The sequence below is a fragment of the Eurypyga helias genome, unplaced genomic scaffold, assembly GCF_000690775.1.
Source record: "Eurypyga helias isolate BGI_N326 unplaced genomic scaffold, ASM69077v1 scaffold23678, whole genome shotgun sequence".
In the NCBI taxonomy this organism is placed as follows: Eukaryota; Metazoa; Chordata; class Aves; order Eurypygiformes; family Eurypygidae; genus Eurypyga; species Eurypyga helias.
The window spans coordinates 575-18,280 of record NW_010269300.1 but is presented as its reverse complement, the minus strand read 5'-3'; the positions used below and the strand labels follow the sequence as shown (position 1 = coordinate 18,280).

Below are 17,706 nucleotides of genomic sequence, written 5' to 3'. Positions count from 1 at the left end.
CCTGGAGGGCCAGGCACCGCGGCTTGGCACAGCTGTGGAGGCAATCTGTTCTCATCCTGGAAGGAGGGTGGGAATAGATGCACAAGCTCTTTGCTTCTCAAAGCCAAGGCTGCCGTACAGTCTGTGCACAGGGAGGTTAGGCAAGTTAAAGCAGAATTGTGAAGTTGTAGAGTGTTATTAAGATTTACAACTTCTCAAAAGTGCATACTCTTCTCGCTTTAGGCTACACTGGTAGAAGCAGCCAACTTCACACATGCACACACACACATACACCCGCCCCTTCCCAGAGGTATATTTTGATAGAATTTCTGACTTTTCTAACAATTGCTTCTTTTTCACAAAAGTATAAAGTTTCATCAGCATGTAAGTTGAAATAAACAACACCCACACTATTGCTTCAGAATAAAACCCCTAAACCCAGGAATATTTAAATTTGCTCATCCCACCTCAGGAGCAGCACACGTTTTCTGTCTCCTGTTTAATCCCTGGGTGATGACACCTGGAGTGGACGGGATAAAGCCTGTCAGATTCTGCTGAAAGTGAGGCTTTTTTGAGGGAAAGACACTATTTTTTAAAGGGGTCCCTGTATTCAGGGTTGATGACCTGGTCCACAACCATTTTTACCAGTTGATAGCATGACCTTGACTACGCTGACAGTGATTTTGCAGCAGACAGGATTCTCAGCTACTCTGGACATGTAAAAAGGGATCTTGTATTAGAATGGCAAGTTTAACAACTTTAGGTGCTACTAGAAAAGAACAAAGGGGACCTCTTCTGCTGCAGAGAAAGACCAGAAAAAGCCCCAGAACTGTCCTCCTGAAATCTATGCTTTCAACTGGCTTTTAAAATGTGCTCACAGCCATACTATCAAAACATCTTCATAGTTTTTCTCTCAAGGGTGTATCCAGCTCTTGCCGCTGATCCCAGAGGGCATGTCAGCTTAAAGGGGAGTGAAATGAAAGGACCAGGTTCTCTCCCAAAGCGCTTCCAGCCTCAGCAACCTACCACCCCCAGTGACCTGTTAGGGCATCAGCAGTGAACTTCCTTTAGTCACAAAGTCCTTAAGTCCTCAAGATTTGGAATTCCTCTTCAGATGGCTCTTAAGAGACCACCACCCTCACCGCCTTCTACAAGGGATGCATTTGCATCACATGTAGTGATTTATCCCATCTCTGTCTGGATGTTTTCTGGAATCAAACTTCTTTGCGTTGCAGTATTCTCAGCTGACCTTGTTCTCAAGCACTACATCCCCTGGACAGATACAGAAAAAAAAAAATGGCTGCAAATCAGACTAAACAACCGTTTATTGTTAGGAAGTGGTGATACCATCCATGGTCAGCTCAAGGTTTGAAAATCAAGTAACCCAGCTTTCCTAATAGGCTCACACATGCAGATGACTGAAAACATCTCCCGTGGGTGTAACTGCAACACAGCTGGTTTCAAGAAACAGAAATTACAGATGGATTGCAAAAATGAGTGGGAACAACTGCCTGAGCCAGCGCGAGGGACTGAGCACCATAAGCCTCAGGGTATTCAGCACCATATAAAAAAAGCAGGTTCTCACGTGGCCTGAGCAAATGCTACACGAGAGGTAAGCTGTGTCTTCAGGCAGCTTATTTCAGGAAGGTAACTGCCTTCCACTCCATCCCGTTCTCAAACATCTACTGGAAAAAAATATACAGAGTGTATGGGTGAGAACCTGCCTTCGAGCAGGAACCCACAGCTCATTCAGACCCGTACAAACTACCCACAGGTACAGGGATCGACTATGTTGGTGCAGTAAACACAGGCACGTAAGTTGATTTTTTGTTTAATGACGTGACCCACTGTACATACCATGTACTTCACTACATACACAGAAAGCTGGGTGTTTTGGCTTCTGGATTTCAGAACTTGACTCCTTTATCTTCCGGTTTCTTTGAATTACCTTGACTTCAGCTACTCTGATAGCCACAGAACTATTTCTTCTGATGAATTAGCTGAAGGCCAGCTGACAGAGTGAAGACACCACATTTGCTGTGCTGATATTGGGCCTACTTTACAACCAGTTCATCTTCGGATAACTGACCCTTATTAGCTGCTCTGGGAGCAACCTGACGCCGACCTGCCAGGACTGGAGAGAATCGTTATAAGGCGCCCTACTGCACTACTTGAAAGGCACTGGTCATCCAAACAAGGACCAGTTCCATCAGATGAATAAATCAACACCTAAAAGAGCAGGAAGAGAGGTCAAAAATAGAGTAAGTGTAAATTAAGCCTTTCACAAATTTTTTAAAAAAGAGTAAAATCAAAGAAATTTGATGCAGACTTCTATCTACATTTTTATTAGGGCGAGATGAACAAACTACGAACAAATGGAGGAAGATGTAATGAACACTACCTGATGACAGACCTTTCCCACATGCTTTTGGAGAATGATTTGTCTTGACTTTTAAACACCTCTGGGCCATGAATTGTAATTACAACAGGTTTAGGAATTTGACAACTCCTCTGACAAACTGAATCATTTTGGAAGCATGTTTGTAAGAATTCCTCGGAGTACTTGAGTGACCTGCTTGCTGAGTAAACACATACTAAATAATATTGCTACCAATTCCCTTTCTATAACTTTCAAAGCAGATTTTAATTGCTGTGTTATAAAATTAATCCGTATGCTTAGTCAGAATAGAACATGCTACTGTTTCTCTTACAGCACATTTCTCTTTCCTGCATAACTACATTAATTCTTAATGAAATAAATCCTGCAGGACAGATCTGCATATAATATCCTAAAGCGGCAATTTGCATTATGCATTTGTAAAAGCCCTTTAAAAGTCAATTTAAGTCTTACATTTTACTTAGCTTAAAGACGACAAAGAGTGGACTGCAAGAACAGGAAGGTCATCACTGATGTCTACAGTATCCAAGAACTAGTTTATTTACTACTGGATTTAAGAAGCTATTTTTCTTTTCAAAGACCTGTTGTACCACTTAAAAAAACCCCAGGCTTTTCTACTGATTGTTAAACACTGCCAACACTGCAGTTACTGTGGATAACAGAGACCATCACTGGTAAACACTTACTTTAATACATTAAAGGTCAACAGCATTAGATTAGCTCACATAAACCATAAAGAAAAAGACTATTTTCAGCACAAGTTGGAAATGCATGCGACAGGACTAAACATGCCTTGCGTTTCAGTCTTTCCTTGGTCCCTTGCACAAACATAAACTCACAGGGGCACTTCACACACAGCTTGGCACATAGGCTTTTCCACCTCAGGAAGGCAGGGTCATTGCTGGAGAGGACACGTACGCTGTGCTACAGAACTGCGGCTGGTGGGAAGGCAGCGGCACCAGCTCCGGGCAGCACTAACAGTCCGGCATGTCCTCGGGGGCCAACAGGCAGATCCAAGGTCTGCTGAAGTCAGTGAGAAGTCTCACCCTTCAAACTTCTCCCTCAACCCAAGCGTAATCAACTGACTTCAGAAGTTTACGGTCAAATTAAAAGTGTGCTTTTTGGGTTTTCCCTTTTCTTTTGTTTTTAAAGAATGCTGCAGTCAATACATGTCCACCAGGCCCCACACTATGGAACCTGTTGGAAGTTTAAATCTTCCACACCTCATTCAAGAGCTTTCCTTATATTTTTAAATGATTTGCAAATACCACATCAATACCCACCTGCATTATCAAAGGTATTTTTATTTGATGTAGATAAGACTATGTTTGGGCTAGAAACTTTCTATTCTGTATAAGTACAAGACGGTTCTAACCGCTTGCATTCCGCACTGTACATACTAAACCCGATTAGCTAATAATTTGAATTTCTCTTCCGTAAAGCATAGCAAAGATACTGAAGTTCTTTTTAAGAAAGGAGATAATGAAATATTACACGAGATATTTCAACAAAGCGTATTTTCTTACTGGAATACATCTTAAAATAAGTACCCCTAGTTTGAATGACCTGGTGCAGTAAAGCTGAACAGAGAGCACTACAAGCATTCCTCTGTCCAGCAGCAATTTCGTTTTCACGGTATGATTTAACACTTGGTAACTTTTATAACTAGAAACCAAAAATTACATTTCTATACTATCTTCCACCTGAGAATACAGAGGAACTTTATAACCTCCTTGCTCCAGAGGCAGTCAGACCAGTTAAACAGCTGCAGAAACTGAAGTACAGTGAGATTTCCATGACTTGCCCCAGTTCGAAGAGGACAGCAACAGCAAAACCAGCCTGATAATTCTTTCTCCCGTTCAACGCACAGATCTCCATTCTTTCTGTACTGATGCCAGGCCTAAGTCACTGCGTAATCTACATTCACTGTCTTCTGGTGTGCAGCATGTTCCCAGTACCCAATAGGACATGCAGTCTAGTCAGCCAAGGCACACAGCACAACAGGAAATGGAGTGACTAGTTATTAGTTTGAGATACGAACTCTTACCTACATATCTAAAACAATTTACAAGTTAGGCTTTATCATCAAAATGGGAGTTTTATTTCTATTTTCAACATTAAATACAATAAAATACAGTTTTATGCTGACAGACATGCTTTTCTGCAAGACTGGCCAATTCTGTCTCTTGTATATTTCTGATTTTAAATAGGCATAAGTCCTGTTTTAAACTTTTCCTGCGCTCTGACAGTCTTTATAATTTAACTCATTAAAAGCAGTATTTGTAAAGCACTAATTGAGGCTGTACATATCTAGGGAGTGATGACACATGACAGAAGACAACAATTACTCAATTTTGGTTAATCAAGTGGTAAGTTACATCCACATGTCTTCAAAATTCAAAAGCTAGCTTCCGCGGAGTCATGAATTGCTTCACCATTTCATCTGTGACCTGCTTCCGTCTCTCTTGATGAGCTGCTATCAAGGGCTGCAATGTTTCAATAAGAACCTTCTTCAGCTCCCCCGTGAGCAATTCCCCACTTGTGTATGCCTGTCAAGAAAGTGTCGACTGGTAAATTCGGTGCCTTATGGAAAAAGACCCAGTGGCAAGTATTTTTTAAAAGCTTGGCCCTAGCAAATACAGACTTGCAGGTCTTAAAAATAATCACGTGCTTTAGAAGAACTTGTGTTATCACTCTGAAAATCTGACTTGCAAAATTGCTTGTTGCCTTTTAAAAGGTTAAGACAGCTGGGCAATTTCGTATGTGACAAGATTTATGGACTGAATAAACTACAAATAAACTACATTCACAAGGACTTAACTGGGAAATCCTGTAATTAGTTGCAGGAAGCCGCGTAATTTCCCCCCACCGGAATCCCAGTTCAAATAAGCAGGCACCCTAAGCTGTTTTTTGCAATAAGAGGTATAATTTTCCATATTTTTCTCTCATTGTATTTGGGTAAGAGGTTAGATGTGATTGAAGTGTCCTTTTCACAGGAGACACTCAGAATCTATGTTCACACTAGTAGTGATGTTCACAGTCTGTACTTCATTCACCGGCTCCGACACTGAAAATGCTTGAGGTAGAAGCACAGGCTAAGAGCTGACTGGCTCAGCCCTGGTTAGAAACGGTGGAGTCCTATATTGAAAACCGCATAGTGGGCCCGTGGGAACTTAAGAACTGACCCTCGAAAGGAGAATGAGAAACAAAGATGTTTGTTAAGAAAAGAACTACGTGGAGCTGCTTGGTACAGCGTACATGAAAGGATAGGAAGAGAACAAGCCAAGGACATTGAGTGATAAATAAGCTAGTTAGGGAGGATGTGAAACTGATAGAAAGAAGCTCTCAGAACTGAAAGAATTTGTAACAGTTTGCATGAGATCAGCGTGTGGCCGAGACAAAGTAACCTATCATAAATAAGTAAGATACGTGTGTAACCAATTAGAACTTAGTAAGTTACATAAGTTAGCCTCGTTTAAACTATATATACCCTGTACTTTTTCAATAAAGGGTCTTCATTCTAACACAAGATGGAGTCCGTGCCCTGCTTCCCCGACAAGAAACCACGGCTGGAGCAGTTCAATATGCTTTGAAATGGCAATAAACACGATAATCTTACCTTCCCTTGTCATCAAGCTATTTGTAATACCAAGTCAAGGCACAACTGCTGATGCTCACACAGCAACAGTAAAATGTGTTAACAAGAATGCACTGAACTGTAATTTCAGTGGTGGATTTTGGAAGGTGGTTTTGTGTTTTTGTTTGTTATAAACCCACTAATACTGCTTTCTCTGAGTATCCACTTCTGAAAGCTTCTTCCTCTGTTACCATAACTGAAACGGCTCCACTAATGTCACCATAAGCAGCAGCTTCATGTTTTCTGGTTCCAGGCAGCACTGTGGCAAGCTGCTAGCTGGGATCTAGGCTTTGTGCTTGGCAGCAGAGTTAGGCTGATACCGCTGCCATGGTTGGAGACTAATGGAAAACAGCTCAGTAAGTCAAACGCGCTCCAGATTTCCATAAGGAATTTACAACAGTCTGCATGGGGATTAGTAGCTACCAGCAGCAGCTTCATGTTTTCTGGTTCCAGGCAGCACTGTGGCAAGCTGCTAGCTGGGATCTAGGCTTTGTGCTTGGCAGCAGAGTTAGGCTGATACCGCTGCCATGGTTGGAGACTAATGGAAAACAGCTCAGTAAGTCAAACGCGCTCCAGATTTCCATAAGGAATTTACAACAGTCTGCATGGGGATTAGTAGCTACCCCACCCTGCTCTTGCATAAGAGTAGAGGGTTGGAGAAGAATCTGCAGCTCTTGACTTTCTTCCAGCTGTTCCCAGCAGGAGAAAGCTGATAAACCAACGTGACACAGGTACCACCAACTGCGGGTGCTGCCTTCCAGGGAATGCGCACTGCCTAGTGTTGGTGATGATCATACAGCTGAAGGAACTGAAATGTCTTGCTACCAGCCCTGGGGACAGGGTCTGCCAGACAGGTTTAAGGCAAATGCAACTTATTTGCTTGGGATCAGCGAATTAATTCCTCACAGCTATTACAGTTCTTGTGATGGTAAGAAAAAGCAAAAAAACCAGCAAGCTTTAGACATGAACTTTTCTAGTTTTGCACAGCATTTAAGTACTTTACATATAAGAAACAGGCAGAGTATATTACACAATTAAAGTAACTCTAATCCTAAGGTGGCCTCAATTGAAAGGCAGAAGAAATATTGCTACAGAGTGTCAGAAATCCTTATGAAAACACTTCGAAATTTTTCTTTTCTTTTCTTTCTTTCTTTATTTTTTCCTTAAAGAAGAGATAGATTTTCTGGTGGGAAAGAATATTGCAAACAAACATATACAAAGATCTTAATATTGCAACCTGCAAGGTGGAGAGTGCAAGAATAACAACACAATTACCTTCCTGGAGTAGGTTCACAGGAGGACTTGGTTACAGCTTTGTCCTCACAACAAGGAATGAATAATATTATCTTCAACTTGGCTACTTACCTGCTTCAGTTGTTCAAGCCTGTCATCATCTTCCAGGAAGAAGGTCAAGTACATAAAAGACACGTCAACATCACAGTTACCTCCGTACTTCCTGTGCTCTTCAATAGTATCTCTGCCTCCTGAGAAGGCATGCTTGTTAATCTGAAACAACATAAGGATGTTATAATTTTTACTAAAATCTCGATTACTGTACTTCCAGCAGGGAAAAATGGCCATATACATACTCCTCAGACTACATGACCAGAACAAAAATAAAGTTAAAAAGAATCCACCCAAGATTCAGTCAAAGTTTTCAGTCCCTTTTGCTGAAGTTGTTGTCCGTTGTTGTCCTGTGCTCACAGGAAATGTACTTCAAGTAAGAAAAAGTAAGACATTCGCTTCATCAAGAAACTAATTTTGAAAGAGATGAAGAAGGTATGGAGAATTCTGAAGAAACCCCAGAGAAAACCCAGTCTCCTCCTCTTTTCAGGGAAAAGGAAAACAAGAGAAAGCAAAGCTAAAGATTACAAAATTCTGGCTAGAATGGCTAAAATTAGACAAATGTCCAATTGTTCAGTCTAAAAATGGAATACTTGCTGACTCTTCCCCCCTCTGTTTAAGCATTACTTCATATGGGCTGATGAGGTGCCCTGGTGAACAGATTTACCTGGTAATCTCATTCCCAGAAAATTCCAAAGCCACTGGCCTAATTAAAAAAATTATACATGTGTAGAATTCTCAGAGGATGCTAATCTTCCTACAAATTTAAAGAAAATAAATTACCAGGAAGAAGAAAAAAAGTATTTCTCAACCATAAGCTGAGCTTTCATTTGGCTCTTGTATCTTTTCAGATACCATCATCAACCAGCCAAGAGACATACATGCATATGAAGTAGTTATTTTTTAGTTCTGGTATTGAGGAACTCTTACATATTTACAGTTCCTGAACATTCTTACTATCTGTATGACTGTCTAGTGCTTTTTGGAATCTTTCTACCCACCATGTCACAGATGATATCTTGTAGCGACAAACTGCATACAAAAATGTTGCATTTTAAGAAAATAAACGGCCATCTGTCACATTGCATCTATTCTTATATTGTAGGACAGCCTGAATAGCTGTCTCAGTATCTGTAAAACCAAGTTTTTACATATTGTTTTGCACTTCCTCTCCCCTCTCTCCTCACTAGATTTTGAAAGTCTACGTATGAAATCTTTTTTCTACGTCCCTCACATCTACAGTCTGTCTTCTTACTAAGGTGAGAGGGAGTAAATACAATATGCCAGGTAAAGGCACATTATTGTTTTATATAAAACATTTCCTATATTAATCTCAAATTCAATTTTTACATATTCTGGCATTTACTCGTTGACGGAGGGTTTCAGTGATTTATCTATGGTGGTGCACTGATATTTTCCCTGAATTAGTACAGACCCAGAATGTAAATAACATTTTCTAGGAAAATAAACAAATAATTGAGCTGTAATTTGATGCTGATAGGCTGAGAAGCTTCTGGGAAATCCAAGGAGATGAATGGCAACATTATAATAAAGTATTCTTATTTCACCTTTCTCAATATCTAGTGGTTTTTCATCTTTTGTTACCTGTACATTTTGAACCCCATTACTTCGCAATATACTCGTAATCTTGAAAAATGCTGTAAGCAGTAATTTCTTTTGTGCAGCGACAGCACTCTCTTTCACCTTCATCCATCACCAGAATTCACCTTTCCTACTTTATTTTTTTATTTATTGGCCATAACAACATTTGGTCTTTCACTCAAGCTCTATTTCCATGAAGAATTGCTTCTGAATGAATGGCTTCAGAAGCTGAAATAAATCTTTGTCCTCCCTTACTCAGTGCTTCACATTATGTTCAGAATTTTTTCTTTATAGTTTTTATATCCCAAGTAGCTAATTTGATTTTGTTATTTTTCCAGGGGGTTTAAAGATAGCAGAAATAGGAGTTATGAACTGGACGTAAGGCACCTTGGACCTCTTTATAGATTACTAGCTACTTGTTACCAACGTTGCCGCTAACCATGTATCCTCTATTCTGAAATCACGGATTGTTTAAAAGCAGCTCTGTAACTGTGCAAATAAATGGGAATTATTATAAACCAAACCCATGAAGAATTCCAATTCTTTAAAACAGTACTGTTTAAGCAATTTCTACATAAGATAATGAATCATTATGAGATTGTTGTAGAAGAATCTCACCTATACATGGGTTTGTCAAGCATAAGAGAATTAATCCAAGCTCACCCAGCAGAAACAACATATACATCTTTTGTCTTGTTTTGACAGATAGTTATTTCATGTCTAGTTATCATGCCAATAAATCCTTTTCCAAAGACTGATTTTTATTTATTTTTTAAAATACCACAACACAGACAAACTTTTGCCAAACCAAATTGTCTGACACTAGATAAGAGGGATTTTCTTTCAAGCTTGAAAAGGCATGAGAAATATACTCAGAGAGGAGAAAATATCCCTTCTCAAACTTAGGTGAGATTCAACACAATATTTATTTGTGAACTGGAGGGAGGAGTGCCTGGCAGCAGCAGATCCCCAAGCCGCAGGAAGAGTCTGACCTGTGTTGTAACCGACACTGCAACGCCTGGTGCTCCCAGCATGGAAAGGCAGTCACGAGAGCGAGCTGTTTATTTGATTTACATCATGGACTGCCAGATTTCAAAACTATGGCAACATAAGAGCTGTGGAGGCTCATGCTCTAAAAATAAATATTCTTACACCACTGCTCTGCAGATACCAGATACCATGATGTTTTGTATATTATTCTAGCTAATCTTTGTACTATTAGACTAGTTGGTAGGCAAAAGATTATATCTGATAGTCTACGTAAATTTGCAAAACTCAGCCAATTCCTGAAGATGCTCTGCCATGAAGTGTATAGGGAAAAGGATTCAGGTATGTTCAAAGAAAAGGTTAAAAAAATATATCGTAACCATGAGGACCACCTCTCCCTTTTGCTCTAAAGCTTTCCGCTCTCAGATATTGCAAGTCCTTACCTTTGTCTTGATTTGTTTGGGTGTATCAGTGAGGAAGATGGAGGAATTCGGGTCACTAGCACTCATTTTTGTCTGCGCTCCTTGCAGGGCTGGGAAGAAGACCGAGTGCAATAAGGCTGGTTTAGGCTGTCCAATTCTAGGTGCTACATCCCGGGTCATTCTAAAGTAAGGATCCTAGAACGACCATCAGTAAAAGCACAGAATAAAACTGAAAAATGTGATTTAAAAGCTGATTAGTGCCAACTAGTTCACGCCTTAACAGGTGGTCTCACAAAAACCCAACCAACTAACCAACCCATAAAACGTTCCACAACCTAAGTCCAATCCAGTTCATCCAGAGGAACAAACAAATCCCTCTGTTTTTCCATTTCCATAGTTTTGCTGCACACTACGATTCCCTCAATTAATAGGGGTATTTACAAGGATTCACAGGAATTCAAATAGTTGTGAACACTATGCTTAGTACGCCTGGAGACAGATGCAGACTAAGATGCAAGCTTCTTCCCAAAGTGTTTAACAACCAGCAGGGAATCTGAACTAACCCAGTCACCAAGCTGGCAGTGCTGTCCTGATGTGTCTCTTAAACCAACTGCGCTAATATTAACTACATAATATTGTGGCTGATGAATGTAATTACATCATTTTCCAGTGACTGGAAAGTGCCTGTCCCTGTGACTAAAATAGCTAAAGATTCAGACAGTGCAGAATTTGATTCCTAGAAACAATACTTATTTAAAGTAAGGACACTACCACTGCCCTTTGTGACAAGCGTTCTTCCAACCTCTCTACACAACTGAATTATTAAGGTTCTGCAGCCCTTCTGACAATCAATTTTAATGCTTCTTTATTCTTAGTGATAGAAGTTTTTTTCTCTATGGTTCAATGCAAAACTCCTGTGCTGCAAGTGGAGCTCATTACATCTTGTCCTAGTTACCATGGAGATGGACAAAAGTTTCTCCAAACCCCATGTCAGTGTATTTTTGCATAGGTTTTACTGTCTTTGCTTTCAGGGACGTCCACTCACCGTGAACTGGATTAAGATCAAGGCAGATCCAAGACTGGCAAGAATGTGTAACACATGAATGTGTTACATTCATGTTACATTCATGTAACATTACATTACCCAACCAACACATGGTTGTTGGGTTGAGCCTTTGTCAGGACACAGCGCAACATCCTTTTAGCTCTTCCAGCTTCTGCCCCAGAAATGTGCTTGTAGGAATGTTTTCCAGACATTTCAATATACCATCGTGAAGCTTGAATGACACATTACAAAAACAAATCCATGAAAACCAAATTAAATAACATGATTTTTCTTACCTGATCTATAGCACATGGGATAAGACACTGAATGTTCTCTTTGCCATTGAAGATCTGTGGAAATGATGAACTGAAGGATGGAGCGGCTTGAATAGCAGGAAAGCTGATCTTTCCTGGAAAACAACATGTTTGGGAAAGCTGAGCAGCTGATATAAACAATGATAAACAAAACTTTTTGAAATATGTAAAATGCACAAGTGGATCATTCAGATACTCAGTTGAAGACCAACACCTATCTTTATCAAGCAGTGTTGCCTTACCAGGCAAGTCCTCCTCTGTTAGGATCATTGGTACATGCATGCTGTACTCATGAAGCATCTCAGATGTCTCTAGTTTTCTTTTTTATGCAGTGCTTAATCATAGAGTCATCACCCTGCTTCCCTGACCAAAATCTTCTCAGAACAGAAAGGAAATAGCAGATTTTTCCAAACATGTAATGAAGTCATTATCAAAATACCAGCTTTTATTAGATCACTGTTAAAAAAAGTAGGAATCCGTTCCTTGGTTACAGCGAAGGCTGAAAAGCTGTCACTGGCCCAACTACTGGTCAAAGAATGACATTAGAGCTCAGGAACAACAAGGTATTAATGTCATCTTTAACACGAAATCCTTTTTTTGGCCAATGTGATAGAAATCTGCAATCGCAGTGAAGTAAATGGAAGATAGAGTTACCAAGAACCTTGATAATTAGGGTTTTGAGAGCTCCCTAACTTTTTTTCCATAGATGCATATGCATGTGTGTATTAATATAACTTTTTCTGAAGAGAAAAGCTTCTATATAAGTTTGGCATAGAAATTTCTAGGAGGCATAATTGACTATAGCTGCAATCACTCTTAAAAAAAAAAAAAAAAAGAATAGTTCTCTATCCTGGGTACTTCAATTCTGGCGTTTTGTACTTTGCCAAAAAGGTAGATACCATGCTAGAAATTTCACTGTAAAGTGTTTTCCATACTGAAGGAACCACAACACCACCATTTTAGAAGCAGGCTAGAAACCTGGATCTTCCTGAATTTCTATCCATTCCATAAATGGACGACACTGATTTCTATTACTTAAATAGTGCCATAGAAAGTGAAAGTAAGCATCACTTCCAGTAACTCATATTATTTCCTACCAATGCAATCACTGTCTGTAAAGCCAAAGATTCCTTTCACTTGATTAAATGTAACATGCTTCTGAACTTTGACAATGTTTCTGTAGAATCCAGTACTTGTCCTGTGAGAAAGAAAGAAGAAGAGCAGAAAAGTGTGGTTAGAAACTTTCATTCCAAAAGCTTAGGAGGTCAAAAAACCTGAAGGATCAAATCTCACTGTTTCAGACTTTTTTTTAGCCCATTGATATGATTATTAGAGAATTAGTTACAAACAAGAAGAATTTTATGCCTTGAAAGTTTATTCTCTCCCCCCCTTGTATTTACTACAAACATTTTTTGCAATTAACTGTCTAAATCCAAAAATATTTTGATATTGAAACAGTGCCAAAATGACTCACAGAGACTGAAGATAATTATCCTTATCCTTCTCTGTAAACTCAGGCAACCTGAATGGATCATGTCTTCTGTGTTGCTTGGTATCCCCAGCGTGGATCCCGTACAGGACACTGAGGTTCACCAAAGCAATAGTAGCTCAAATCCTCCAAATTCTCATTTTCTACAGGCTAAGTTCCCTGACTGGACTTTCTCTGTCACCAAATAAGCTGCTGCATTTCCAAATCAAAAATACCTCAGCAACTTCTTCCTTTCGGATTTCTGCTGAAGAGCAGAAGGAACCACAGTTCTGACCCGCCCTTGTTCAGCCACAAGGCAGATGTGTGCTAATGCAACTCCTCCAACGCAGGGAAGTCAGGGGAGTGAAAGGAGGAAAAATTGCTTTGTAGGCCCCACATTCTGGGGGATGGATGTTATACAGCTCATCTCTAAAATACATATTCTCTCTTCCAGGTCTTTAAGGAAGCTATCACCCCACAACTTCAGTTCTGAACTCTGCCATAAAACTTCCTTCTGAGAAGGCAGTTCCAAAAGCAGCTTCTTTTTCTTAAATCTTCTTTAAACTTTACTCAAAGTTCAAAGAATAATCTTTCATGTTGTGTTATTAAAACAACTGACCACAACAAGTTGCTGAAATGCCTTCCATTAACTCACATAAAGTGTAAACACATCTGAAAGATTTTGATACCATCTTAAATCAACCTGGAGATTGCTTGGTGGTTTAGGTATTTTTCAACTTAGCTGGTTTAATATATTTTTCATAATTTAAATTTAAGCACTGCACACACAAATATTTGTTTATATGTTATACAGGAGAATGACAACAGTATATATAAAATGTTAGACAGCAGAATAATGAATATGTTACTATTTTAAGTGTTGTAAAACTTGTCTTGAAGCTTTCATTTTTACATAAATTTATTAAAACACTGCTGGCTGTCAAAGTTGGAGAGAAAATACAGACTTTTTTTAATTACAATGCCTTAAAGAGATTTATACTTACCCCAAATAGTCTAAATCAGAAAATATAAAGGTTTTATTCATGTCAAAACCACATGCAATGATGTCTTTTGCATTTTCTCTAGCATACTCATATGCCTTTTCAGTTGTCAGGTCTTTCCAAAGGTATTTCTCATCGTCAGTTAACTGTATAACTAAGGGAACATCAAATACTTCTTGCAGCCACCTAATAAAAGCAGAAAGATTTTATCTCGAAGTAAGTTACAATGAAGACATAAGCCACGCAGCTAAAATATTTTTATACATTTAAACAAAAGTAAATAAAGAGGTCTGTTTCTCTTTTCTTTGTATGCATATGCAGTTACGTTTATGTGAACAAAATAAACATTTTACACAGATTATAATGACAACTTACCTGGAAAAAAGACACCTACTCTTTCCTGTACATATGACCGCGGTCACCATTTGCAATGGCAACAGAATTTAAAGAGACTTTTAGCTCTTTGGGTCCGTTGTCTCTGTGTCCTGGTGCTGCAGGCATCCCACTACAGAGTAATTTTAGTGAGTCTCCTCACAAACTCATTTTTAAGAAGAACTAAAATTTTAAGCTGTGCCACAGGGCTGAAGGTGCAAGGAAGAGGGCTTTATGGTGATGCAGGGATCATGATAATTTTAGTGAAAAGGTAAAACTGCATTGCTTAAGTCCATTACTACTGATCTCACATCAACAGAACTCCTTGCAAGGTGTCATTCTGGCAGTTCCATAAACCACAGTCATAATTTCCTTCAGAAAAAAAAATGGTTTGATTAATACAAATGGTAGAAATAACTTACTTTGTGAATATAAATGGGATAAGATGACCAACATGCATTGCCTGAGAGGACGGCCCTCTGCCTGTATAAAGGTAAAAGGACTTCTTATTTTCATAAGCATCAAGGATTTGGTCCATATCTCTAAAGAAAAAACATAGAAAACATGATGCAGCTCTTTAGGGAGAAACATCCATAACAAAAAGCTTCTATTCAAAATGTAAGTGCTTTTAGAGGCAAACGTGTTTATAAATAAAAATATAGTATTGTTGTGGTTTAATTCCAGCCAGCAACAAAACACCACACAGCTGCTCGTTCACCTCCCCCCTCCTCCTAGAAATAAAAAGGGTTTCTCTGGTAATTTTTTAAATTTTTGTCTCCTTCAGCCTCCATGAAAAAACCCCACTCAAAGAACAATTAAATTAAAAAATTAAAAAAATGTACAACTTCCAGAATTACTTAATTCAATAATAATTCTAAGGCCTAGTAAAACACAGCAGGGAATCATTTCCCAAACAGGTTCAAACAACCATCTTGGAACCTTGGTGGAGATTATGCTCTGAATCATGCTCAGGCACTTACTGAAATGTTCTAGCTGCCATAGTCCAAACACTCATGCATGCTAACAATTAAACAGTGTAGAAGACTGGCAGGCTGGCGCTTAAGATTATTCCCTGAGCCTTTGATGTAACAACAGAGAAGCACAGGTCCACAGGCCACGTGGACCCTGGCTGAAATCTGCAGTGACACCTTATGAGCCCTGGAGCTCTCTGCTAGGCCAGTGCCTATGTCTGGCTGCTAACGCTGAGTCAGAACGGAGCCTGTACTAAGCAAAGCTTCTGTGCACTCTTCTTCAGTTTGGGATTAGTGAGGACACATCAAACGGATGCAACCAAGGGTTTCAAATGTTACCAGGAGACATCTGCAGTCGTTGCTAATTTCACATGTTGGTTTACCTTGGTATAAAAGAACATGGTCTTTTGCTAGTCATAGGTTTCTCCCAGTAATGCTCACAGAAAGTCTACCTAATAGGACCTTTTGGAATTTAAAACAAGAAACACTCACCTGTGAGAAAAAAAGATTCCTCTACGTAGAAAGCGGTGAGGTTTTTGCCCAATGGCTCTTTCTATTCGATTAATCAGATCTGTGTCAATTTTACTGCTGCCGAACCGAACTATAATCGTAAAATGTTAAAAAAAAAAAAAAAATAAAATAAGCATAGTAGCTACAACCAGGTCTTTGATTAACAAGAACATACAATGCAGCCTAGATTAAAAAGGACATCTCTTTCTTCGAGTCTCATGTGAAATGGCCAGATTTTCCTGATTCTTGCCTGAAGTCTCAGCAGTCATCTCCAGTATAACTCGATGCTTGGAGGCCCAGTTTATTCACTGCATGTAATATTGCTCCATCCATGACTGAGTATAATTGCAGTCTCCTTACAGCAGAAGTACTGATATTCAGAACAAAAAACATTCCAGAGAAACATATTTAGGTCAATATTGTGGCCTCTGTAAGCCATAGGATAAAGATGGCTGTGAGGCTCTGAATGTTCCTGTCTTGATGGCTAAATTTTGTGCCCTCAGATGACATAGTTCTTCACTTTCCAACACCAAACGTAATTCTTATTTTATATGGATTATGATTAGAGGCACCGCTCCCCTCAAGAGGCTTGAAATGGTAATGACAATCAAGTAAGACCTGTTACTTGGTGGTTTAGGAAGCAGCTGATTAATAACAACATTTTCAGATGTAGTCATTTCATTCAAAAAGGGTTATGATAGAGTGAAATAGCAGTATTTCTTCCTATTCCCAATAAAACTGAACTACGGAAGTCTTACTTCTTCACAAAAGCTTCCTATACTCCAGTCCCAATTCTTGGACTCTAATAAGCAGGTCAATGCTGCATGGTTTGTACTTGATCTAAAAAAATCTAGACAAGAATCTCCTCTTTGCAACATCAGAACAACTCGCACTATTAATTAATAGAAATGCCAAAATATTCAAGAGAACAAAACAGAGACTCTGAATGTAAAGATACCTGTCCTATGTACAAAATATCTAGATTCACCTGTTCCAACTATCTTATTAGAGAGAGACTACACTAGCAAATTCCACAGTTATTGTAAGACACATGACCACATTGGAGAAGCACTTTGGGTCTTCAAAGCTGCAAGAGGAAATAATCACTCCACAGGAACATATCGCTGACACTTCACAAATTTCAAGTATCTTGACAGTTTCCTAAAGAAACTAGAAACAAATTAATTTTAAACCATCCATTATGCAGATAGTAAACTATGACTTACATGCCTACAACACTTCTGCCCGGTGGAAAACACAAAAGCCACTTTGAATGCCCCACACAGAATCAGGTTTATTTTGAATTCCCTCCTAATGCACGTTCCTGCTTCCACATTTTCAATTTCTTTAAGACAAAAGCAAGTAACATTAAAAGCCTTCCTGCCGGAATATCATAATTAACTAAAATGCCCTTCAAAGACTACAATTTACCAGAGCAGGTGGACTTCTAATGTAACATCCTAGCCTGTGGTAATGACCCTTAGCATGACAGAGTAACAGTTTACACCACCAGACAACACAGACACCAATTCCAGCTAGAGGCTGGGTGCGCAACTCATTTTACAAAGAAAATTAACGTGCAGGGGCAGCAATGAATATTAAGCACACTGGTGAAATTTGAAAAGCCAAATATTCAGACAATGGGCTTACTTTATT

At 39.2% G+C, this 17,706-nt stretch overlaps 1 protein-coding gene across 1 annotated transcript; it reads right to left on the bottom strand.

The window, feature by feature from the left end:
- Positions 1-4,455: 4,455 nt before the first annotated feature.
- Positions 4,456-16,145, bottom strand: WARS (tryptophanyl-tRNA synthetase; the record flags this gene model as incomplete). The annotated part of the gene is made up of 8 exons (XM_010158058.1): positions 4,456-4,926; positions 7,380-7,520; positions 10,391-10,564; positions 11,711-11,823; positions 12,826-12,926; positions 14,201-14,383; positions 14,992-15,111; positions 16,033-16,145. Coding segments are annotated over 8 exons (1,104 nt in total), but the record flags the coding sequence as incomplete, so codon positions are not given.
- Between the last annotated feature and the right edge of the window lie 1,561 nt (positions 16,146-17,706).